This window comes from Lytechinus variegatus, chromosome 1, assembly GCF_018143015.1.
Source record: "Lytechinus variegatus isolate NC3 chromosome 1, Lvar_3.0, whole genome shotgun sequence".
Classification (NCBI taxonomy): domain Eukaryota; kingdom Metazoa; phylum Echinodermata; class Echinoidea; order Temnopleuroida; family Toxopneustidae; genus Lytechinus; species Lytechinus variegatus.
This window is the reverse complement of record NC_054740.1, coordinates 87,722,133-87,748,531: the sequence shown is the minus strand read 5'-3', so window position 1 is coordinate 87,748,531 and position 26,399 is coordinate 87,722,133. Positions and strand designations below refer to the sequence as shown.

General features: G+C 36.2%; 1 protein-coding gene across 1 annotated transcript; it reads left to right on the top strand.

The window, feature by feature from the left end:
• The first annotated feature begins 501 nt into the window (after positions 1–501).
• LOC121426885 (U5 small nuclear ribonucleoprotein 40 kDa protein-like) lies at positions 502–26,399 on the top strand. The gene is made up of 9 exons (XM_041623293.1): positions 502–674; positions 19,460–19,589; positions 20,403–20,496; positions 21,631–21,796; positions 22,238–22,360; positions 22,702–22,822; positions 23,241–23,323; positions 23,943–24,108; positions 24,541–26,399. The coding sequence occupies exons 1-9, from the start codon at positions 558–560 to the stop codon at positions 24,588–24,590; spliced, it is 1,050 nt and encodes a 349-aa protein (XP_041479227.1). The 5' UTR covers positions 502–557; the 3' UTR covers positions 24,591–26,399.

Here is a 26,399-nt window from a genome sequence, read left to right as displayed (position 1 = left end):
GTCATATATGGCACTTAATAGAAGCATCCCCGTTTTTAAAAAGGAAATTTGACCCTTTTTATGTGTTTCTTCTCTTTTTTTGTTGTTTGTTGAGGGTGTTTGGAAATGCATTCGTAGCACAATGTGTGGTAGTATGTGCCCTTCTGGTTGTGTATGTTCTGTTGATTAGATTGATTAAGAAATTAATTGTGGATCTATTGTCTTATTGGAATAATCTTGTTATTTTTTTAAAAAGTGTTATCCAATGTGAATTGTGTGTGGCTGTTAATAAAGGACAAGTCCACCCCAAGAAAAATTGATTTGAATAAAAAGAGAGAAATCCAACAAGCATAACACTGAAAATTTCATCAAAATCTGATGTAAAATAAGAAAGTTATGACATTTTAGAATTTTGCTTAATTTCACAAAACGGTGAAATTATGCTGGTCGTTATATTTTTTATCATTCGAATTTTGTTCATGTACGCGCTTTGATGCCAACTACTATAGCGCCATCTTGCAATGTTATCGAGCCAGCTAATCAATTAGCGAGATCGTACACCTCGATCTTTCGATATCATGCCGGTGATGGACCACAAACGGAAAGCAGAGGAAGGTGCTTTAGTTGCAGTTAAAAGATCGAAGCATCATGAACTTGTGGCTGCAAGCAATCAACAAAATGCTGTCATACAAGCGGTAAGAATTAACGCCATTTAGTAAGCAAGAATAAAATCGACTCGACATCGACAATTATGTACGACTGTTCCGATACCCATAATAACCCAATTATGCGATTTAGCTTGTGTGCCATGCCAGCATGACAATCACGAAATCGTGATATCTCTATAGAACAAGCAGTTTATACCAATCGCACGAACTTTAAAGCGTGATGACTTCCTATGTGGTAGACTCTGAAATGACTGGAGAGAAGGGTTTCTTAATGTTTGTTTGTCTATGCCTGGACAGGAATAACCTAGTCTTGAGGACGCAATGATGATGATTTTTTTAGATATGTCTTATATTTCTTCATCATTGACGTCTTGACACTCTCCATAGTGCCTTCAGCGAACGACCAAAACAAAGATGGATTTCCCCCCAAAATCCATCTTTTTAAACCGAACTCACTAGAATTTTGTTAATTTTATTAATTCTTACACCTTCCTACGCCTAATGCGTAGGAAGGTTTTAAATATTACTTTAAAAAATGTAAAAAAATGAAGATTTCTTACCTAACTGATGCCGCGTAGACCTCTCGCACAACGAACAATTGTGTACAACGGATAGCGGAGCGTGAACGTAGCGGTCGTGTACATTTTTGCTTATTACATGACGTCATCCAGCCCTTGCCGAGAACCAATTTATGAATGAAAATATAGTAAGCATGCGCAGTGCAAGCCTTGTATTTCCCCACACAGAATTCCACCAAAACAAGTGTGCAATTCTCTATCACCTCGTACCAAAATCGACCTAGAATTTCACTTTCCCGTATTTTATATGAATTATGAAAGGTATTCTCGGAGGATCTATTTTCTCACCGATACTGCACAGGTAAGCAAATTTCGATTACTTCTTGCTTTTCCGTCAAAATCTTACGAATTAGCGTCTATATGCCATCGTGTTCGTTGGAATTTGTAGAGTCTATCGCAACGTGCACAAAGTCAATTGGCTTCCGGGTTTCGGAGCGTCGCGTGAATATGCATGAAATTGCAGAGTTTCGATAATTTTCGATCGATACCGGAGCGATCCGATCACGAACCAAAACTATTTACGGCGTACACAACGCGACCGGATATCGTTATCGCTATCGATACTTCCGCACGCAGTCCGAAGGAATTATTTTTGGGACCACGTGGTCATGACGTGATCTGCGCGATTGACCAATCAGCGGTCTTTGAATCGCTGTGCGGAGACGATCTATCCGTTGTACACAGTCTATGGACAATTGTTCGTTGTGTCTCGTTCCACATGTAAACAACGGAAATACAATAGCGTCGACCCTTGAACCGCTTATGTATGACGTACTTCCGGAAAGCAATGCCGTCTTAACGAACAATTTAGAGATAAAAAATCTTATTTAACAAATATTAAAATTATTTCGTGATCATAAATAATTTATATCAATATATATAAATTATTTATGATCACGAAATAATTTTAATATTTGTTAAAAATCTTATTTAACAAATATTAAAATTATTTCGTGATCATAAATAATTTATATCAATATATATAAATTATTTATGATCACGAAATAATTTTAATATTTGTTAAATAAGATTTTTTATCTCTAAATTGTTCGTTAAGACGGCATTGCTTTCCGGAAGTACGTCATACATAAGCGGTTCAAGGGTCGACGCTATTGTATTTCCGTTGTTTACATGTGGAACGAGAGGTCTACGCGGCATCAGTTAGGTAAGAAATCTTCATTTTTTTTACATTTTTTAAAGTAATATTTAAAACCTTCCTACGCATTAGGCGTAGGAAGGTGTAAGAATTAATAAAATTAACAAAATTCTAGTGAGTTCGGTTTAAAAAGATGGATTTTGGGGGGAAATCCATCTTTGTTTTGGTCGTTCGCTGAAGGCACTATGGAGAGAGTGTCAAGACGTCAATGATGAAGAAATATAAGACATATCTAAAAAAAATCATCATCATTGCGTCCTCAAGACTAGGAATAACCATCGTTTGTGGGGATTTATTCAACAATTTCTGACATTTTAATATATTTATAATCTCTATTCACCGAAGGTAATGTGTTACTGTTAGTGCAAGCCTGCAAGCCCGACAATTCGGAGGACCGTTTTTGTCCAGATTTTTTATTTCTTTTAGATTCTAAATGACATATTATCTTGAACGAAGGCCCATTGTTTTCGGTAGCCTCTAATCTTTCTATTGATATTATGCAAAATCGATAAAATATCGAAAATATACGTTACCGATGAGTTATGCCCCGAGTTATTCCTTATTTTCTAATTTTCTGCCGGAGAGGAAAATATGGCAGCTGTCAACGAGTTGTGCTTTTATTAAGGCTTTCCGATTAAATTTTCGATATCTTGGCCAATCAATGCGACCGACAAGTTCCGAACACAAGCACATCAACATGTACAAGCGCAAAGCAGCGGCACAAATCGCGATAGGTAGCGACTGGTAAATACGTCTGTAAGGATGATGACGTCATCCAAGGTGGCAACTTACATTGACCAACGAAAGGATCGAAGATGACGATGTTTCAATCATCATTTCAAAGGAATTAGCGGTAACTGCGGTCTAAGGTATGATATTTCTTAATTTTAAACATTTTTTCGTAAATATGGATGTGATTTCTTTTTCCAAATGTGACATTTTATGTACTAAAAAACGATCGGAAAATCGGGTTTCCGCTGTTAGATCTAACGTTACTGCTAAAATACGTTGTCTGTACGTCCAGGCCTCCAAGCTCTTCAGTCTATATATTGGTGAGTGAGCAAACGCAGTTCAGCAGAACAACCAAAATACAGAGACTGAAGCTTGTGGTCTAGTCTACGCCCAGCTTGTTTGGTCACTTAAATACAAATAATGCTCCCTTATTTAACTTGACATGTGCCAAGAATCAAGAGATAATAATAATTGCTCTGCACACATGAAATGCAGCATGCAGTTTCTTTCGCTCCGGCTGACTTCAAGCAAATTTCCCCATCAGAAGTGTCGTAGCAAATCTCTGTCATATTTTGAGGCATATTTTCAATGCAAATTGTGTTTTTCAACCAAAATCACAAATCTCTGATTATTTTTACTTTTGTTGGTTTAAATGGATTTATTTTTCGTTACTTATGATCACAAATTTCATTGAAAAAAAAACAATGAAAATAGTTTGAAAAACAGAAAATACATAAGAATTAAACACTCAATAAGATTTTGTAGATTTTTGTTAGAAATGTAAAAATCTATATACTAAAAATTAGCATTCTACTTGCTTTAAGTTGAGTTAAATGCAAAAACATACTCTAAAAACAAAATTAAGGCAAATTTGATATGCTTATTTGCATAATTAATTAGTAAAAAGCAGAAGCAATTGATTTTTGAAAATTTTACTTTACAGTCTTGTAGTTTACATCTGGCTCTACGCCCGTGCAAATTATCGTGGCGATCAACGCCGAGATCTGAGGGGGGTAAAATTGACCCCCCCCCCCTTTATATGTTGGTCTGACATAGCCCAGTTAAGATAGGGTTAAAGGTCAAGTATCTTAAAGTCCACTTACCCTCATGCTATCTGACTATTGTGCAAGGGTATAGAAATACAGTACCAGTCAGCAATCTTTGAGTACACTCGGTCACGCGGCGAGCCATTTCCGGCCGTCGCAGCGTATTGACACGCAAATGTCACGCTAGAGCACACTCTGCCATGTATTCGAGTGTTCTGATTTTTGAAACGAGAGGTGCGTCCATTGTTTACAGAGTGACAAGTGTAGAACTGACACTCGGTCGGCGCTTGTGTGTCCGCTCGCTCTTGCCGAGTGTCAAGTGTAAAAATGACACTCCGCGCGAATGATATCATGTTATGTCGCACAGCAGATGAACCGCTCGATTCCGCTCTCGAGCATGAAGCGGATAGCACGGTCCGCCGCATGATACGGGCCGCGCTAGCGGTGCGCGGCGACTGGCAGCTCCGCTCCACTGATACGGTAACTGTTAACCGCCCGGTCGTAGCTGCGTGAATATTTATGATAAAAAATCCACCCAGAATTGAATAAATCTACTTACAAACTATTCCCAGTGCACCTACAGAATGTATATTGTGTAGAGTTCTGCACTGCTTTATAATTTCGTCTTCACGAGACATGACTTGTGCCTCGGCTATACCTGTACAGTATTTATGTATTGTATGTCATATCGACTGATAAATCCAAGATTTCACTTGTGTCTGGATATGATCGGAGTAGTTTTTTTTTGTCCTTAGCTAGCTGCGCCGGGTTCCTCGGCGATCTTACAGAGTTTGTATCAATAAGGCATCTACATGTACACATGTATGTATCTACACATGTATGTATCTACAACTGTAGTACATCTACATGTACTGATTTACAATCCATTACATACATTTGTTGAATTGATTTTAATTACAATCTCTATATTGAGGTAAGATACATGTACCTTTAAAACTTCCAGTGTGTTTAAGTTACACCTTTTATTGAACTCTGTTCTTAAATTAATATTGTATGGCTTAATAATCAAACATCAATATATTATACATAAATATAAAAACTTTGGCCGACCCAACCACAAGAAAAGTTGATTGCAATGCCATATCTCTGTTTTTCTGTTTATTCATTGTTATTCACGTAACCTTTAAGTTTTGTAAAAATAAAATTGATCCTGAATTGATCTCATCATTTATCTTGCCAAATTCAAAATGTATTACATTTCATAAGCTTATGCTGTTATATATTTGATTATATTAATTGTTTGTGTGAATTATATTGTGTTTCTTTTGATTATTACAATGTATTTTAAATTGATGATAATTCGGAATTTCAAACTTAAATTTGAATGGAATTGATTTTTTTCGTGGTACGCCTTTACATGCATTACTGATATCGCCTCTGACCTCATTCAACCAACACTCCTCACCCGTCTGCCTCCCGCCCTTCTAACTAGGCTCTGATTTAATAGGTTCATGTTTTTAAACCAAACATTACATTCACATAAGCAAAGAAAATCTTCCATTTTCATTATCTTCGGGGGGGGGGTGATTAAAATGGCAGTTATATGGAATTCATCTGCAATATACATGTATATCCAGCTAAAGCAGACAAGGGGGGACAAGGGGAGCCGAGGGAGGGGGCGCGGCCGGTCTTAACAGTTTCAGCCCCCTTCACACCAAATTTTATTTCTACTACCTATACCTCTTTGCTTTTCCATATTCGATCTTTCTTTTTTTTCTCCTGCCTCCTCTCTTTGCTTTTTCATTCTCGGTCAGTCGGCTTTACATTTTTTTTTATATCTCTGAATTACCTTCACTTAAATTTTGTTATTCATCCTCGATCTTCCATTTTCAACCCCCTCTCTTTGCTTTTTCATTCTCGCGGCCTGGCTCCACTTTGCTTTTCATTCTTGGTCTTTCACACTCTTATTTTATTTCTCCTAATTTACCTCTTTGCTTTTCCATATTCGATCTTTCTTTTTCTCCTACCTCTCTTCGCTTTTTAATTCCCAATTTTTTTCTGTATTTATTTTATTTCTCTTACATGTACCTTCTCTCTTTGCTTTTTTATTCTCGGTCTTTCATCCCGGGGGGCCACTTACATTGAGGAGTGGATACCATGCGCGACCAAAAAAAACGTAAAAAGGATGTCTTTTTCATGATAGGGCACGTTACGTACGTAACGTGATTAGGGTGTCAAAAACACAAAAATAATGAAAAAAGGGTATCTATTTCGCTAGGAAAATTACGTGTTTAGGGTCGAATCTGCGGGGATTATAAAACAAAATTAAAATGTTTTATAAAGGATGTCCTTTTTGCCCCAACACTTCGTGTTTAGAGTCCGATTTGCGCGAGGTGTAGAAGGTGGGTCGTACTAAACCAAATAAGGTAAAGCCGACGACCGAATGACTCGTAACAATAAAACATTCCTGTACTTGTTTTGGGGTTCATTTCAGAGAACATTTGCCAAGAGTATCATTTTGTTTCCAATACTCGTTAAGGGTAAGGTTTCAGAATATGGAAATTACGTGTTTAGGGTACTTTTCGAGACCCCATGGTCGCGCATGGTATCCACTCGTGAATGGAAGTGCCCCCCCCCCCCGGGTCTTTCATAAATCATTCCACCTTCTCTCATTGGTTTATAGTCGATCTTTCATATTTCTCTTATCCTCCTCTCCTCGGTTTTCCATTCTCGACCTTTTTTTATCCTACCTTAATCCTCTCTTTTCCTTTTCATTCTGTCTTTCATACATTATTATATATCTCCAACGTTCTCTCTCTGGTTTACATTCATTTTATTTCCTACCTTCTCTCTTTGGGTTTTCATTCTCGGCCGGTCATTCATACATATTTTTTTTGCCTACATATACGCACTTCCTCTTTTTTGCTTTTTCATTCTCGGTCTTTCCTTCCCCTTTTAGGGGAAATGATTTTGTGAATTGGACCCCAAGTTCAAAGGTATTTTCATACAAAAAAAAATAAAAAACGTCAATTTTCCGATGCTTCACTTGCACTGTGCATGGTGTCGGCCAATGGGTAGCGAGTTAATCGGAGTTAAACATAAATATTTATTGTAAGCATTAATTCTTCACTCTATTTTGAAGTGTCAGTGTGTCTGTGCTTGGATAATAATCAGCCTCCATGAGGATCTGAGCTGCTTCTAATTGATATTGTTCAAGATGTGTTTTATTGTATAAAGACCCCAATGCACTTGAGCATTCATTTAGGAAAGATACTAACTCTTAATATCCTTTTTATAACAGCAGAAGCTTTGAATTGAACGCCCCAAGCTGTAGCGACTTGAATGGGGATAATTAATTACATCGTCTCGCACGTTTTGTGAACAATGGATGAAGGTGTGAATTACCGCTAACAGCTGACAATAGGAAGAATCTGTTGCAACCAAAGTTACGCAACGGAGTCTTTTGATGTTTTATTCAGCGATGACCCCCCTCCCATTGTCCAATCACGAACAGTCAGCATTCGAGAAAACGGAATGATCGAGGATGAGGATAATGGTGGTGATGTGATGATGACGATAATAAGATTGTTTTCTTATGTTATGAACCTGATATGGTGGTGACGTCAAGAAAAAAGTAAATTTTCTCTGTAGAAATAAGGGTTGTCTGCATATAACATACATTCTTTGGGGGATATTGTTTATTTTATTGTACTTGATTTTTTTTCTATATTTTGATCAAATATCGTGATTTAGTTGATTCAATAAATACACAAGAAATGATGTACGACATAGAGATTATGACGATGGGTTGTGATTAATGCCTGATATTCGACAAACTGGATATCAGTAATGCTTGACGATTTGGGCATGTACTGTACTTGCCAAGGCCGGGTACGTTATACAAAGCCAGGATACAACAAAAATCGAATATGCAGCATGCAATGTCCAATGACCCAAAGCTGAGAATTTTGCAAACTACCTTAGCATATTCATACGTATGTAAGAATTATGATGAAACATGTCTGTGAGCTTAATAGCAATGTCGAAATTGAAATTCCTCAATTTTGAAAGTATTTGATCATTTATACCTATTTCATTACAAGTGTTGATCAAGTCTCCATTTTGAAGGGGAAGTTCAACCCGAAGAAAGATTTGCTGTGAAAATAGCAGAAAAATAATAATAAAAAAGGCGAAGGTTTGAGGAAAATCAAATGAATATTAAGTAATTAGAATTTTAATCTTTTAATTTGTGACGTCGTAAACGAGCAGCTTCCCCATTATGTTATGTACATGTTATAAAGGATGCATATTAGTAAGTGAAGTAACTTTTTAATGATGACTCCGTTTGGTTTCCTTTTTACGAACGGGTATAAAATTTATGATTTGTCTACTGATATACTGAATGCTCAGCCGGGATGCTCGGGAAAAAAGCATTTCAATTTTCTTAGAAAAAACATTTCATTTATTTTTTGCTATTCAATATTTAGGAAAGAATTCTAGCACATGTCACAAATTAAATCGAAATTCTAATGAATTTTATTCTCTGATGATTTTTTTCATCAAACCGTCGGCAATATTTTTTTATTTTTACTACTTCGCACTAAACTTTTGTCAGGGTAAACTTCTTTAAAATAAGAATAAACTTTTGTTCTGGTGTGCAGGCCTAACTCCTAATTTTTGTAGGTAAAACAATAAAAAAAAGGTCATAAAGCAGAGGAAGAGGATAGTTAATGATCAGATAAGAGTAAGAACAAATTGCAGGAGGAAGAAAGATGAACAACGGGAGGGCTCGCGGGAGAGGTGAGAAAAAAGAAATAAAAATCTATAAAAACGTTCAGGTAAATAAAAACAAACTCCGTTCCCACCCAATAACCCATCTTCCATCCAATGACGAGAATTAATATGAAGCCGTATAATACGCAATCATGTTCGTGAACAGATCAAATAGCTTACAAGTTAATAGAAGGCTCTAGGGGTAGTTATGCCCCTTTTATTTTTTAGTACCAAATTATCATTTGCCCCAGTGGCGTAGCTCCAGCCCGAAGGGGGTGATAACATTATCTTGACCTGCTTGGATTTTTTTTTGAGGGGGGGGGCGTCCCCCATTATGCAAGGAATTTATGCCATGATTGCTTTGTCGGTTCATTTAAAATAATTTTGTTTGAGTACTGGTAGTTATCATTCTACCATTCCCATTGCCCAATCTCGACTCAACTCCTTTCTAAAAGTTTCATCTTATGGCTTCATAGTTCCCTATCTTTTAAAAAAAAATTCCTTTGTTTCATTTTTGCCTCTGCTTTGTATTAAAAAAAATCTGAACGTCAGTATAAGTCCATTTGCCTTTATCTTATGGCTCACTGTATGACTCTCCTGCATATATTTTTTATTGGAAATTTGCGAATGCCATACCATAGTATCGCATTATTTGGGAGCAGGTCAACGTTAGTTAGAGAGTTCTGCAAAGAAAGGGATAACCCGTCATTTATTAAAGTTGATATTTATTACAAATCTGTGCATTGTGCATATTGCCGATTGTATTGTACTACTTTAAGACTGGCTTCAAATCGTAAATAATTTGCATGGAATTACAAATATCCGAATGAGTAACTTTATCTGCGTACCACACGATACCGGTACATACTACATGCATGGTCTTTAGACACGAGCTACAACAGCCAGGCTCTGCTTTAGTTCCCTGGCCTGGTTAGCTCTGCTTCTATAGACAATTAGAAGGCGAGGCTCGAGTACTGGTAGTGACTTAATAATGTTATCCGTTTTTTATCACCTATAATACATTATAGTTAATATCTCATTGTTAAAACATTTCTCATTGTCAAAACATATTCTGTTTATTGTGATGAACATTGAATGAAAACAGGCAAACCACCTATTTTTTTTATCATGACGAATTCGAATCTATACTCTAGCCTTATACATTATACTTTATAGGCCCCCTCGTCGCCGAAGTTCATGGTCTTAAAAAAGAATATATTACCGTCATCGTCACAACCCACATCATAAAAATTCATCATCATACCCCTCATTATCATTAGAATTACCAGCATCACAGCACAGGGGCCGCGGAATGGTTTTAAAGGGGGGGGGGAGGCTTACCCTGCAAAAAATCACGCCACACTCACAGTGGTAATTTTTACGTTTTTGTACATGGTTTTGTAAAAACAAGGGGGGCTGAAGCCCCCCCCCGATACCGCGGCCCCTGCATCATCATGACATTATATCACGTACCCATTATTCACAATCAAATTTTGAATTGATCCCCCTGCCCTGGAAACTCCACCCCTCCCCGTATGGCCTGGCCCATTGTTCACTCTTCTCACTTTGCAATTTCGGTATTTCATCTGAAACAAGAAAATCTTACCTGAGCGAAGACATTCATGCTCCTATGTGGTATGGTATCCAATAGTCACAAACAACGCGAATTATCTTTGGTTGATATCAGATACGTTAATCACGATGTCCAGGGATCGAGCCTCGCACAAACTGAGGAGGGTTGCAGCTCTGTCAGCGTCATGGATGATAATTCACATGTGGAACCTCTTCAAGTCTTAGCTTTTAGTTTTTCTTGATGAGAAACACTCAAAAACCTTACCACTTTTTTAAAATTAAATTAGGCTATTTATTCCGATGATGTAATCAGAATGCATCACACCAATCTCAACAAATCCTTTATTACCGCTGATATTATATTCTTGTAAACATTTTTTTTAAATTTCTTTTTACATGCCCATTCTCCATCATAGCCATGTCATATTCACTATCGCCACATTTCATCATTATATCCATCTCTGTAATTATCGTTGTTATCAACACGGGATCAACATCATCGTCCTTATCACCACAATCATTACGGTCACACCATCCTCATCATACAATTGTCATCGTTTCTAAGATCATCATAATCATCACCACCATTACTATCATCATCATCATTCAATGCCATTATCGTGATCAAATTTGTATGGTCGTACTTTATTTTAAAAAATAATGATGATCAAGAGAATTCATCTGTAATAAAATATTTCATATATAGCGGGGTACATCATATTACGTTGTAAGTAAAATATTGAATGGAAACTGACAACAGACCATAATGGTGGATCAGCGGCGTACGCAGAAGGGGGGTACAGGTGTTCACCCCCCCCCCCCCCCCCCGCCAAAGTTTTTTATTCCCACCCCCCCTCCCCTGAAGAAAAGTCGGAAAAAATTGCTTGTCAAATTTGTGTTGGGTACGAAACGTAAAATTTGTGGTGTAGACCTTTTTTGCTCGTCAACATTTCATTCAGCTGGGCCCCCACCCTTTCAAAAATCCTGCGTACGCCACTGTGGTGAACCTTACCACTTTAAAAAAAAATTGTAGGCCTACTTATTCCGATGCTGTCATCAGTATCCATCATAACAAATCCCTTTTTTACAGATGATAGAGTATAATTGTGTAAAGATAAAAACATGTCTTTTACATGCCCATCCTCCATCATCGCCTTGTCATACTCATTATTGCCACATGCACAGGCGGCAGAAGCCTAAATTTTTAGTTGATAATTTGTTTTTTGCTTGTCAATTTTGTTTCCTGTGTTCCCCCCTAAAATTTTGGGTTGATAATTTTTTTTTTTGCTTGCTTGTCAAAAATTTTTGGTGCCCGCCCCTGAATTGTTTGGCTTCCTCGCCGCCAATGGCCACTTAATCATTATCATAACCATCACTCATATCATCGTTATTAGTACGGCATCGACATCATCACCCTTTTCTACACTCATCAGGGGCCGCGAACCGGTATTCAAAGTGGGGAGGGGGGGGGGGGCTGAGCCAAAAGTTGGGAAGCTGACCATGCAAAAAAATCACAATTGTATGGTCATTTAAAAAAAGAAGGGAAGAAGACAAACCTCAAAATAATAGAGAGAGGAACTCAGATTATTAAAACAAATGATACTAGTATATCAACAATGACAATATGAACAATAGTAATGAATAATAAATCATCATGCATAATATCTCCGAAACCGTATTATTACGGGCCTTGACACTAGAAAAAAAATCACAAACATACACATTGTACATATGAATCTTGGAATGAATCTTGGATTGTTTGGGTCATTGAGGGACCGGTGAGGAACGAGAGAACAATGTGAGTAAAATCCTAGATCTTATGTTCTCTTGATGTAGGCTCCTGTTAATTCCTTCATTCACATTTAAATTCTGAATTGCTTTTGCTTGACCGGAGCATGATCAAGCACGCAAAGCCAACCACAAGCTGTCGCACGCCGGAGAACCGGGCCGGTAACCGGGAGCGCCGTGCCAGTGAAGTGTGCATGCAGCGCAGGTGCTCTCCGTCTTCGTGCCGCATGGCGCAGCAAGAGCAGCGGCGCGGCCGGTGCCTCCCTGTCCACCTCGATCGCATAGCGTTTACTATCAAAACGCAATACATGAACATCTACTTGTACGCAAAAGCAACTCGAATTAGAGCTCTTTTGTTCGGATTTGTCGAGTGTAAAAACCGCGTATGGCACTCTGGTCACTTGACCATGACGAATGGCTCGATCACAAAAGATCGACGCCGAGTGTAACACGCTATTGACACGAGAGCAAAATGACACGCGAAGAGAAATAGTAGCACCTGCTCTCGTGTAGTCGCGCGTGTGACACACATCCGGGTTGGATGGCTCGCCGCGTGTCCGCGTATGCTCAAAGATTGCTGACTGGTACTGTAGGAATATAACTAAGTCAAATTATTCTAGAAGGGGGTCATCAAATTTTCTCCATTTATTTTTCAAAATAAAGTAGGCATGGCATCCTGTTCTTGATTATAGAGAGGTATCATTAAAGATCTCATCCAGTTTTTGATTGGGAGTTCTGTATTAAGATATACTGTAAGCTGGAATGCTAGTTATCAGGTAGAAGAACAAATTGAAAAAGACAAAATGTAGGTCTAATGAACACTCTAATTGTATACTCTTTCAAGAAATACTACAGTGTGTATCAAAAAAAAGTTTACACTTTGAAAAAGCTCTGGGAAAAAAGTATACAACATGTGGGTAATTTTTTTCACATGTAATCTTGGGTTTGGGTCTAATCTATAAAATCTATAATCAACAATGTAATTTTTTGTGGGTTTTGCCATACCTGGTTACATCCACAGTTCTATCTCAATGCTAAAATAATCAACACATTGGTTGTGGGCATCAGCAGACAGACAATGCATTATGGGATGGAATTTTATTACAGCAGAAGCTAAACTACAGTGTTAAAAAAATGCACTCTTGATTACCGGTATTGTTTTGATCAAGTAAACCCTACTTTTCTTAAAGCATTTTTGTTTTGTTTTGTTTGAAATATACATCTCTTTGGACTTCTAAGCTTTTTACAATGATTATAAACTGAAATCAAGGAATTATGGGTTCAGTGACAAATTCCAACAGAAGTGTACATGATCAGTAGAGGTGCATGGGAATGACTGTGCCTTGTTGTTGGTGTTTCTTTTTAGCCTTTTGCAAAGCAAGTCTCCAATGTGGAAGGCAATCTCTAATATGGAAGACTTGCTTTGCAAAAGATAAATGATTTTGCAATATCGGCAGTGCTTCTCTACTGATCTATTGTCACAGGATTCATACAATATTTTAATTGGTATTACTAATTTTCATACTTTGTCAAGTGAAAATTTCCTCCTTGGAATTTGTACTCTGGTTACAGTTCCTTTTAAAATTCTGTTCCAATTTTAAATCTTTCAAAATAAATTAAAAAACTGAAAGACCTGCAAATGCTAGTTTTCAACTTATTCATCACCCTAAAATAATAGAGGCTGATGTGATATTGGTGGTGGGAAGAAGAATAAATCTAAGATATTTTGTATAAATTTATTGCAATGCTAGAGCTTACTTTTAGTCTACCGTAAGTAACGGTGTATTAACCGCACCCCCAACTTTGGACTAAAAAAAAAAAAAAAAAAAAAAAAAAAAAAAAAAAATTCTCACATTTACATGCATATTTGAGGTACATGTACGAAGAAACAAAATCTAAGTTTTTAAGATTTCAAAGTATCCAAAGAGATTACCGGTATGCGGAAATATGCTGTTCTTGATCAATTCATCTACAAATGTTAGAAAGAAAGAACGGTCCCCGGCCGACAATATTGGCAACTTATACACTCACCTCACAGTCACAGTGTACACACACAGCACTGCCATTACATTGCAAACTACGATACAGTACCAGTCATGCCAGTACATCTTATCAAATTATGATCTGTGTCTTTCCCAGCGTAGGAGGAAGAAACATTCACATTTCTTGCATCACAATCTCACAATCACTTTCAGAAATTTGATGTCTTAGCATGAATTTTGGATACGGGATTATAGGAAGGTTCAAGAAACAAAGAAATTGACATTTTTTCCAGTTGTTTTTTACGGCTTCGTGCCGTCTCTCTCGCTGCGTGGTTTACATGGTATCTTATGAAAAGCAAACAGGAAGGAAAAAAAACAAGCTGGCGCGAAAAGGGACTTTGAATAGCGCCAGCTTAAGTCGCACTACAACCACATTACAACGCAATAATTAAGCTCACTCAACTCTCGCTCAGCAGTGACAAAATATTACCGAGTATGCTTGGCGTCTCTTTTAAATTAGCCAGGGAACTTCACTACTTTGAATCAAGAATAAAGTCAAAATTAGTGTCATGAAGGTGGGTGCGTTTGTTATGGACAATATTTGATTAAGATCATAATAATTGCTTCCCATTACCCTCGGCTCATACCCCTCTAAACGACATTGCCTGGGCGGCTACGCCCGGCCACTCGATGTGTTGTGATCTGGCAGACATCGTACATGTACGGGAGGGGTTACGGCGGGCTGGCTCAGACCCGTCACCATGTATAAACCGCACCCCCGACTTTTGCTTCTATCCCGCCGAGAAAAAGGTGCGGTTAATACACCGTTACTTACGGTACTTACAATACATTTACATGTTTATTTATGATGTCATCAACATAACCCTTTGATTTAATTTGAGAGAGAAAAGTTCCCTCAGATATGCGTCTTTTTTGTCCATGATGAGCACTTCGCACATGTTGATTTGGCTCATAAAAATATTTTTTTCTGCTCTGAAGCCATTTGCCACTGGTATACGTGAATTCAAGGAAATGAATGCTGTGAAAAGAGATAATGATGTTAGAGAGTAAAGAGATTTTCCCTTTTCTTCCAGTCTGGTACAGTCTGCCACTGGCGTATTAGCGTATTGTATATGGGTAAAGAAAATAAATATTCATTAAACAAATTATGCATGTTAGTCCAGTCAATCTAGCCAGAATAGGGGGGTGACCCGCCACTAATTGCAACACTTGATTTTCCACTGCAATGCTTTCCAGGAAGGTCCCCTTAACATACTAAAAGTCCCAAAAAATCCAAGCAGTGGAAATTTATGAAATTATGCAAATTAGCCATAAAAAGTTAGAAAAATAAGGAAAATAGTCCAGAGATTACAAATTAAGCGTCCAAAACAATTTAATTTGAGCGAAAAGTAATGATAAATAACTGTATTTAATGTTTTTATTCAAAAGCGCAAACAAATCTACCTAAATTGCATATCATGCAAATAAGCATCTTTATATCAATATTTCAAGATATTGTAATTGTTCTCATACAGACTGCTTGAAAACATTTGATTTATGTAGACATTTATATGCTACTATCACTTAGCATGAGAATTCATCACAATGCATGAAAATTAATTTGCATATTATGCAAATTAGCCATTAAAAATAGGAAATAAGGAAAATAAATAAATAATCCAAAGATTATATTATTAAATGTCAAAAGCAATTAATTTGAACATCATTTTAATGATGAATAAATAAGTACAATGTTTTTCTTTTAAAAGCTAGCAAATCTGCCTCATTTGCATATTATGCAAATAGGTATCCATATATATATGGAAAATGTAAAGATATTTTGATTTTCTCACATTGACTGTTGTTCAAATCATGCATATTTATCCTAATATAATTTGTATTTAAGGGAAATACTGGAAATGTGCTCTTCACGTCCTAAAGCCATGTTGTTAGTCTGACAAGATGATGCGATTGGCAAGAACAAAGCACATTATTTGAAATTGGTGAGTAGTTTGTTAGAGCTGACATCCCTTTCTTATATGGATGAGAACGACAGAAGGGAGGCCAAGAAAAGCAAACTTATGGCAGGTGAGATCTGATGAGTAGTCTCATTAAGAAGTGTAACAGAGATTCCATCTGGCCTAGTAGCTTCATGCAGATTGTTTTCTTTAACAATTTCTTCAGTAGTTTGGCTACACCCGCTTGACTCTGGCCATGTCTGGGTCACAACAGGGTTCCAGGACTTGCAGAGCAGCGTCATCATCATCATGATCAGTGGTAAATACTAAGACTAAAAAATCTGTTGTCTTCCAATGTAGTCATAGCGCATGATATTAAGGGCTTCCAACATGCTAGTTGTTACAGCCTGGATCATTGCCAATCCGGTCAACAAATTATGTACTAGGCTTGTCTACAAACCATTCTATGGTCCTCCTTCATGCATTGTAGCTATTCTGAGCTTCACCTTACTGATGCTCAACATGCGCAAGCCTTCCTATAAAACTTTTCTTCCGACACAATTTATGTCCAGTGTCTCATTGAGGCAACTTGTGTCGGAAGAAGACAAGGGTAATGGTTTGGTTCTTGTCAAAGTCCTCTTGATTGACATTCAATCTCCTATGCTCGACTTGTCGGATTTCAGTACAGAGAGTTGTATGATTGTCCAAAGTACATCTGCATGACACTATGAAATTCAGCATTCCTCCAGAAGTCATCCTTAGTCGTACCATAATTTCTGAAAGGTTTAGTCCTCTGTATACCCTCAAGGTATACCAATGAGTAACACAAAGTGGCAAACGAATCCTGGAATGGGTACACACTGTTTAATCAATGTTGGATGGTATTTGATAGTGATGTTAAAGGTGTTCCGTTATGTTGTGTCCTCTTGTTGGAAAGGCAATAATCTGGCTTAGTCCTTCATCTGTTAACGTCTACTTGGTTGTTCATTGTCTCACTGAGGAATTTCCATTTGCCATAAATATCAGGAAATTGATATTATTTGCATACGATTTGCTTAGAAACTATAGCTACAATATTTGGAGGTAGTTGCCATTCTTAGGACATTCATCAAAGACTAAAGAACAGAAAATAGATGCTTCATCCTGAAGCAGCAACTGGATTCAGCAAGAACGTCTAATGAGGATTCCTGTATCTGGGAAAGATGTCTATATACACTTTAAACTTTATCATGACTTTATGAATGGCTTTCATGTTGCTCGCATGGGCAAATGCTCTTTGGTACTCTTATAAACCATGCCCAGAGATCTCGTGATTCGAGCAAGTACTCATATTCACCACCAAGACAAGTGGTGTGCTACAAGGACCAAATATTCGAAGCTAACCAGCTTTTATTTGTACTGGGTGTGACATCTTGTGCTGATCACTTGACAATCAAGGAGCATGCTAGCGTGGACTATACTAGCAAGAAATGCAAAGACTCTACCAAGTCAAGGAGAGAGCAAGACTTGGATAGAAATATGAAGCATTCAAACAGTGGGACCCATGTAGAACTGACTCATCATTGCACAATATGAGTGGGGTATCTGCTCCGATGGTAACTGCTCATGAAAAAAGTCAATATCAACCAAGCAAGGTCATCAAGGTTACATATAATCTACGTGGAATTTTAGAGGAAAATATCACAAGTTTCCTTGATTATTTATAACATACCGGATGCTTATTTGCATAACATGTACATTCCACTTCAGATATAGATCCACAGAGGGGAGACCTTTGAAGGACCTTTCAAAGACCAAAAATTGGCAAGGTCTTAATTTATACAGCAGTCTCCAAGATCACTGAAATTTGTCATCTCTGTTGTGGAATGGCTCAGATAGACCCCCCAAAGAACTCTGAAAGACACATGTCCTATAGAGATCTTTCAATGGTCTTTCAGAGATGTTTATGCTTTCAGTGATCTTTCAAAATTCTTTCTATAGACTTTGCCTGGTCTTTCATTTATCTTTCGATGATATTTCAATGATCTCCCATGAGTCTTACAGTAATCTCCGTAAAAAGCTTGAGAGACTGCCGAAAGATCATAGAAAGACTAATAAGAACTTTGAAAATTCATTGAAAGACCATTGAAAAATCATCAAAAAATAATTTTACTGTAAGACCACTGAAAGACTCTTTTGAACCGTTTCAAAAAAGTTTTGGGACTCACGAGGAACATAAAGACCATTGAAAGATCTATCAGGAATCGTGAAAGACATCGGAGATCTTTGAAAGTTCGTTGAAAGACCTTTGAAAGATGAAGCAAGTTTTATCGTCTTACAGAGGTCTTGTTCTCTGTTGAATGGGGGTTTAACTGTTTGTGTGAGAAAAATCAAAATTTCTGGGGGGTTTTCATACAAGGATGCTCATAATTATATATGCAAATGATGTACATTTATTTACAATTTTTTATTTGAAGAATTATTAAATTTGTAAAGATTACCATGAGCTTCGGATCAATTTATATTGTTTTCCGCACTTGATTTCCAAATTTTTGATTATTTTCCTCATTTGCAAATTATTATGGCTAATTTGCATAAAATGCAAATTTTGTGATTTTCCTATGATTGTCTATTTAATGACTTTTAATATGGTATTACTTTCCTGTAAGGCATTTCCATATTCCACTTTCAATAGATAATCTACTTGCAATTTTTGAGGAATGTATCACCAGTGTGTTTCCTTGAATATTTATTACATGTTAGATACTTATTTGCATAATATGCAAATGACACTACAGACACTAAGCTTAATATTAATGTATACAACGTCCTTAGTGATAGCAGCACAGTAATTTCAACATTATTGAAATTTTCAAGCAGTCAATGAGAGAAAAATCACAATATCTTGTTTGCATATTATTTGCATATTATGCAAATGAGGTAGATTTGTTTGCATTTTTGATTAAAAACATTGATTAAGGTTATTTATCATAAATTTCCGCTCAAATAAAATTGTTTTGGACACTTAATTTGTAATTTTTAGACTATTTTCCTTATTTTTCTAACTTTTTATGGCTAATTTGCATAATATGCAAATTTCATAAATTTCCACACCTTGGATTTTTTGGGACTTTTAGTATTTTGTTCAGGGGACCTTCCTGGAAAGCATTGCAGTGGAATATCAAGTGTTGCAATTAGTGGTGGGTCAAACCCTATATTGACTGGACTATGTACATGTGTATAAAATATGTAATATCTAGAAGTTTCCCAATCGTTTTTTTTTTCAGGGGCCACCTCGCCTATCTAGCATGACTGCTGCTATCATGCTATTGACTGGCCATGAGGGAGAGATCTTCAGTGCTAGATTCCATCCTAATGGACAGACACTGGCATCGGGTTCATTTGACAGGTCTATCTGTAAGTATCTAGGTCTATAATACTAGGGCCGCATGTTATGTTGAACTTTCAAAAGGCAATATTCAGTTCAAAATGTATTATCTCAATGTCACCATTATTCTTTTAGATGGGGTAGCAATAAGTGTATGAGAAAGGTACATGAGGAACTTATCCTTATGACACTCGTCCAACTCACTAGACTCTGAAGGAAATGGACAGTATTAATTATCCTAATCAATTTTTGTTTTCCTATATATTACACGTGTATAATAACCTGGCTAAGCTGATGGGAAGAAATGGTATGTGAACCTTGTTTGATAATTATTCTTGGAGGACAATGTATTGCTATGACATTACACATGATGAGGATCAAATACCCTTCTATGCAATATTGTTCGACAACCCAAACCATTCTTAAACTTGGAATGATCAAAATGTTAATTATTGCAGGATTATGGTGAAATATGAAACCTTGTGACTGTTCAATGTAGTAAACATTCTGTAATGTATATAATACCTATAGTTTACTGAGAATGATCACAATTATGAATATTATCATTTTTAATTTTATCTAGAAATTTAATTTTTGCTTTCAATATTTTTATTGATATGCCCAAAATACCGTCTGAAAAAAAGCTCTTTCAAATAGCTCTAGAAAATCTTTCTTGTCTTGTTTCTGCACCTTTTCATTGTGAGGTTTCTCTTTCTTGCATTATTTTGTAGTAAACATTCACTTTTAATTTTGTGACATACTTTCACTAACTGTTCTTGTCAAAGCAGTAAGAAGTGTACATCGATACTATATAAAACCTTTCTTTCATTTTGCTTTTCTAGTTTTATGGAATGTGTATGGAGAGTGTGAGAACTATGGAGTATTAAAGGGCCACCAAGGTGCTATCATGGAGCTCCATTATAACACTGATGGCAGGTAAGTTTAAGCTAACCACTGCTGTATGATTGGTCAAAAGTTTACATACATGCGCTATTAGTAAATCTAGTGTTGACAGAATTCTGTATAATAGGAATCCTTGATTTTTAAATACAAATGTTTACCTTGTAGAGGAATATACATATTGGTTTCTTTTTTTTTTAATGGTTCCAGATGTGAACTACAATAATCTCCTTGATTTCAGGTGACGAGGCAAAGTATAACTTCCTCGGCTAGCTGGATGTACTCGCTATCTCTCATCAGCTTTGCTTCAGAAAAATAGCTACATCCAACTTGGCTTGAAGATGATAGTTTGCCCATCACCTTAACCAATAAAGATTATTTGCTACTATCTGTCATTCCATCTATCCTTTTTTATTCTTTATTTTCTTTTATCACCTTCCCATATGCAATTGTCCTCTTGTAATTTGATTTTTGGTATATAGAGATAAAGTATAGTGTATCAGCTTCCAGTGTTGTCATCTGGCGAAACAAAAGATTTTTAACAGCTGGTCGTGATCTGGCAAAATAATAGTTGATCTACATTCTTCTACCAGATTATTTGAATGAAAGTGTGAAAAATACTGAATTTCAGATTCAAATTTCTTACAATTTAAATTGATTTGAAAACTGATTTTTTTTCCTGAAGAAAATGATTTTTTTCTTATATCCAATCTAAAAACCTAAAAAAAGTTAAAAGGAAAAGAATAAAAGAAAGTAACACAGTTTTTCACATCATACTTGCATGGCAAAATCTCACTTAACCAACAAGATTATTAAACATCTTGAATGTTAGGATTATACTTCAGACTATTATATTAAAAAAAAAAACATCTGAAGGAAAGAATACTGTACTCAAAACATCCTTAGGTAATAAGAATATTACCTAGCATCTTTTTCCCTACATGTACTGTACATATTTCAAAAGTGACTCATTTTAGGGAAACATAAAAATATTCAAAAGAAATTAGTCATTATAATGGTATGTCCTGGGTGCTCCTATGTTTGTATATATTTTATTCCTTTGTTTGAACGATTTGAATGTTAATAAAGTGATGAATTACGACTATATTAATATGTGCAAGTCCAGGAGTCCCAATTTTATGTATTTTTTGTACTTGATTGTCTTTCCAGTCAGATTGTGTCCTGTGCAACAGATAAGATGGTATGTCTATGGGATACAGAGACAGGAGCTAGGGTGAAGAGAATGAGAGGACACACATCATTTGTCAATTCATGTTACTATGCTAGGAGAGGTCCTTCATTAGTCACCAGTGGTAGTGATGATGGAACCATCAAAGTAAGTCTAGGACCCTGATTTAGTAAGGAGTTGCTATTGATTGGAACCAAACTCATGTTATAATGTGATCTTAATTTCCGATCTCTATTTTGAGATCAACATCAGATGAGCTTTATTCATATCTGTTGCACCTCTTCTGAAAGTATACTTCAATGTACAACTGTGTTTTTAAACTGTTGTATTTGCATTACGATATCATGAATACTTTCATATAAATTTGTTATACAGTGATATGGGCATCATGGTCTGAGATTCAGTTTGTAATAACTTGATTACTCTATGAATTCATCACTGACAAAATACAAACTTTAAGCCCTGATGAAGTGCATGTAGTGGTTACCAACAAACCAAATAACACGTGTTTCAATCTAACCATTGAAGTCATAATAAATGACTATATTGGATAACATGCATTTTATTTTGACTACTTTTGATGAATAGATTTGGGATACAAGAAAACGGGGCTGTGCCCAGACGTTCCAAAGTACTTACCAGGTCTTAGCTGTTTCCTTCAATGATACCAGCGACCAGATTATCTCCGGTGGTATTGACAATGATATCAAGGTAAGTCATTTTAGGGCATTTTATTCTATCTAGTGATTACCAAGGGAAAAAAATTCATTGTTGATAAAGAAATCAAGTTGGAGATTTGTGGTTTAATCACTTTACAAGTCCTGAGGTGTCAGTTTTCTTTTTGCCTTTATTTTCCACACTCTGATATTATGTTGACTCAGGAGGTGGTAAAATAAGAGGAAGAAATTGATATAATTTGATGCAAAATAAAATCTCTGTTGTGGAGATCGCAATTTGCTCAAGAATAGATACTCAGAAGTTTCCAATGGTATTTAATAGAGAACCTGGCTGATGTTACATGGTTATAAATCATTTTTTTTCTCTTCATACAGGTGTGGGATCTGAGAAAGAATGGACTACTCTACAAGATGTCTGGTCATAGTGACTCTGTGACTGGGTTAGAACTAAGTCCTGATGGGTCCTATATTGTTTCAAACTCCATGGATAATACGTGTAAGTATTATGAGAAAACATGTTATTGATTTCTCATACATGTATTCTAATAATCATTGACACATTTTTGCATGAACGTTAGCATAGGTATCATATCAAAGAGAGGTAACAATAGTACACTATTACAGTCAACGGTTGAACTTGTTTATTCATCCTGATGATGCTTCATCTGTACATGAATGTCTGTTGAATAATCAAATCTAATATTCTATTTGCACTTTCCTTTGATTTAGAATTTTTTTTTTTCATTTCAAAAGTTGGTAGGGAAGATTATGAAGCTTGTTTTTTTAAACTCCTTTCAAAATCACTACCAGTACTTTTTGTTACTTGTATGAAATCATATTGTATAATCCTGATTTTATAAATTAATGTGTGAAGTCATTGATGAATTTCTTTTCTTTTCCTGACTGTCCTTTAGTACGAATTTGGGATGTACGACCGTTTGCTTCACCAGAAAGATGTGTGAAGATATTTCAGGGACACCAACACAACTTTGAAAAGGTGAGTGATGTTACTAATATATGTGCGAACGGTGGCCAAGATGAGATGCTGGGAGGGGGGGTGCATGATACCGCCAAAATAGCTGAGTCTTTTAATAAGGTTTAAATCATGCTAATACCATTGTGTTGTGCAACCTCATTGAACACTTCACAGCACATGTAACTTGATCACGATCCGACTGTTGTGGTAATGTGTTGCATGCAACGGGGGGGGGGGATGTTGCACTTTTTGCTTATTAGTGTGCAGTATAAAAGGCATGACCGCATTGGTCAGATCTTGTTAAAGGACATGCACTACAATGTATTGATCAATAAGATGCACATTTCATACCATTTATGCGTTAGCATTTAAGGGCGACTCCAAGTCATACTTAAATCTTTGTGAAACACCCCCCCCCCCTCGGGCTTTAAAAGTGACTTAGTGACTATTAACTCCTTTTTAAAGAGCCCCGAGTTTCTGAGTTTCCCACTGGTCAGTTCTTGCAGCTTAAAAAATCATTAACAGATAATGTACAAATGGATGTGCTAAGTGTCTTGAAATTGAATTAACCTATGTACTAAAAATTGAAAATTATCCACTTGACTATGCCTTTTCAAATCTGTTATTTTATTTATTGTAGAATTTATTACGATGTTCATGGTCTCCTGATGGTAGTAAGGTTGCAGCTGGATCAGCAGATCGTCATGTCTATGTATGGGATACCACATCTAGGAGAATCCTATACAAGCTACCTGGCCATGTTGGCTCTGTCAATCAGATTGACTTCCATCCTCATGAACCTATCAGTAAGTTAAAAAAATTGATTCAAATTTATTCATAAATATATATTTTGAAAAAGTAAGAATATTTACAACTATGCAGCTAACAAGCAAGCAAGTGCTCAAGTCAATCCAAGGTATCCATATCATTTTGATGGGCTTAACTGCTCTCTCATCAGCCTTGGAGCTTAAACTTTGTATCTTGTGATATGGCTGTGGCCTGCAAATTACCTAATTGTCATTTCTGTGAGTGTATGTGGTAGTGATTATGTTAGCGACTAGCGTCGTATTAAAAAACAAGCACAAGTATATTTTCGTAATAAGATCTTGGTGTTAATTTTGCCTTACAAAAGTTAATTGCAGCAGTGTGCAGTATTCTGTCGACTTGTGATATCATATCCTCTAGTTTTCTTGTTAGAAGTACTAAATGAACATTCTTGTGTGTGTCCATTTTCCCAGTCCTCTCCTGTTCCAGTGATAAGCAGATCTACCTGGGGGAAATCTTGTGAGGATATGAACCAAACAGAACTCTTGATATGGGAACTACTGTAGCAGTGGAGGCATGACATCATTGAAGAAGAGCATTAATCTGGTTCAGATTGTGCTTCACATTGCTGCCTATTATCTCAAGCTCACTTTACTTCGCAAGGGAAATCGTCCTGCTTCTGTATGACAAGGAAGTTGTCATGTTTCTTGTGAAAATGGTGGATTGATTTTATTATTGGTTGACCATCTTGTGCAGAATCTGCCCTTTCAATAGTACATTAGCCAAATGTAATTTGAAAATTTGTGATTTAAAATTGAGCTTCTATAAATGTTTTAAATAAAGCTTCAGGTTGTTTTAGAGTGCATGAAGAATCATACATCTCTTTCAGACAGCCTTGTAGGTATTTCGTAGGCTCATATTCTGAAGCCGGGCTTAATTTTGACTCTGGTTTAAAGTAGTGGTTTAACTATGGATAGCCAATTGTGACGTAAATATCTAACAGTAAAGGTTCATAGTATCAGCTCATTTGACTCTCAAATCATTCTTAACTGTCAGGGAATGATAAATAAGATAATTGTCTTTACCATTAAAGAATTAGGAAAGAGCACAGTGCGCATAAGAAACACACCATATGAACAAATTTTTACATGTATGGCTTCCCATAATTTAGCACAGAGTTAGACTATGGTCTAAGTTAAACCTGAGTTCCGAATACAGGCCATAGATTTTAAGTCATTTATGGCTTTATGAATGACTTGGATGTAGTGAGGTAATAAGGTTTTGGCCATGAATGTAAGCTAGAAATTGAAAGCAGCTGGTATTGTCTAAATTTCTTGCTAATGCTTAGTAAAAAAAAACCATTTAAGACATTGATTAAATTATTTGAAATAAGAGTCATCATCTGCTCTTAAAATCACTTTTATATTCATTGTTAACACAGTTGTATATAAAATTTCAAAGTTTTCAGAATAAAACATTTTGGAAAGCTTAGTTCCATAGAATACAAATAAACCATAAAGTAAATTCATTAAAACTTATCTTCTTTTTTTTGGACACATCAAATTCCAGACCCTTCACCCCATAGTGAAATTATTGGTGTAAAATTAAGATGCTTCCCATAGATTCTATTGTGCATAAGGATCTGTGTGTCATGTATGTGCTGATGAAATTGCCTTTCCCATTGGTTTGTGCAAACTAATGAACCAACAGACTGCCCCAGTTGGAAATTAGTTATTTGAGTTTTCTTTTGCTCTCCTTTTAAACCCTATCAACAATCATGTTATTGGGTGCAATGTCTTGGGAACATTTATGCATTCTCTCTAAAGGAATGTCATCGGGCTTTGTATTTTAGTTCAGAAATTTGGAGAAAAAAAAGCATCCCTCAAAAAAAAAGGAAAAAACAACAACCAAACTTTTGTATTTACATAGAGTAGACTGCAGAAGTAGTCAAATAATTGCTTAACTAGAATCATTTACTTCAGACCAGACTTTGTAAAATATGTGTTAGTAATGTCTTTCAAGTCATATATCACCGACATTGAAAAGATTTCACTGCTTCCCGAAAAATTTGACTTTGGAAGTCATCTTTCTTAGTATTAATAAAAGTTCAATTTGTCAAAGTCCAAAGTCATGGCAGATTCAGCTTATACTGTACTTGATTAATTGTAGTTGTGCCCTGAAATGATGACCTTAGTATAAAAGAAAGTTACTATTTTTTAGATTTGTTGGCAGGGGGTTATACTTATTATTAGGAAATATATGTACATGTGTTTCACAGTATCATTGTTCAGATGTAAATATTGTGAATATTTCTTGAAAATTTGTAATAAAA

Coding starts and splice junctions, on each gene's coding strand:
- LOC121426885 (XM_041623293.1), top strand. CDS start 558: ATGCCGGTGATGGACCACAAACGGAAAGCAGAGGAAGGTGCTTTAGTT. Junction 22,361..22,701: donor GTATTGACAATGATATCAAG/GTAAGTCATTTT, acceptor CTCTTCATACAG/GTGTGGGATCTGAGAAAGAA. Junction 22,823..23,240: donor AAACTCCATGGATAATACGT/GTAAGTATTATG, acceptor ACTGTCCTTTAG/TACGAATTTGGGATGTACGA.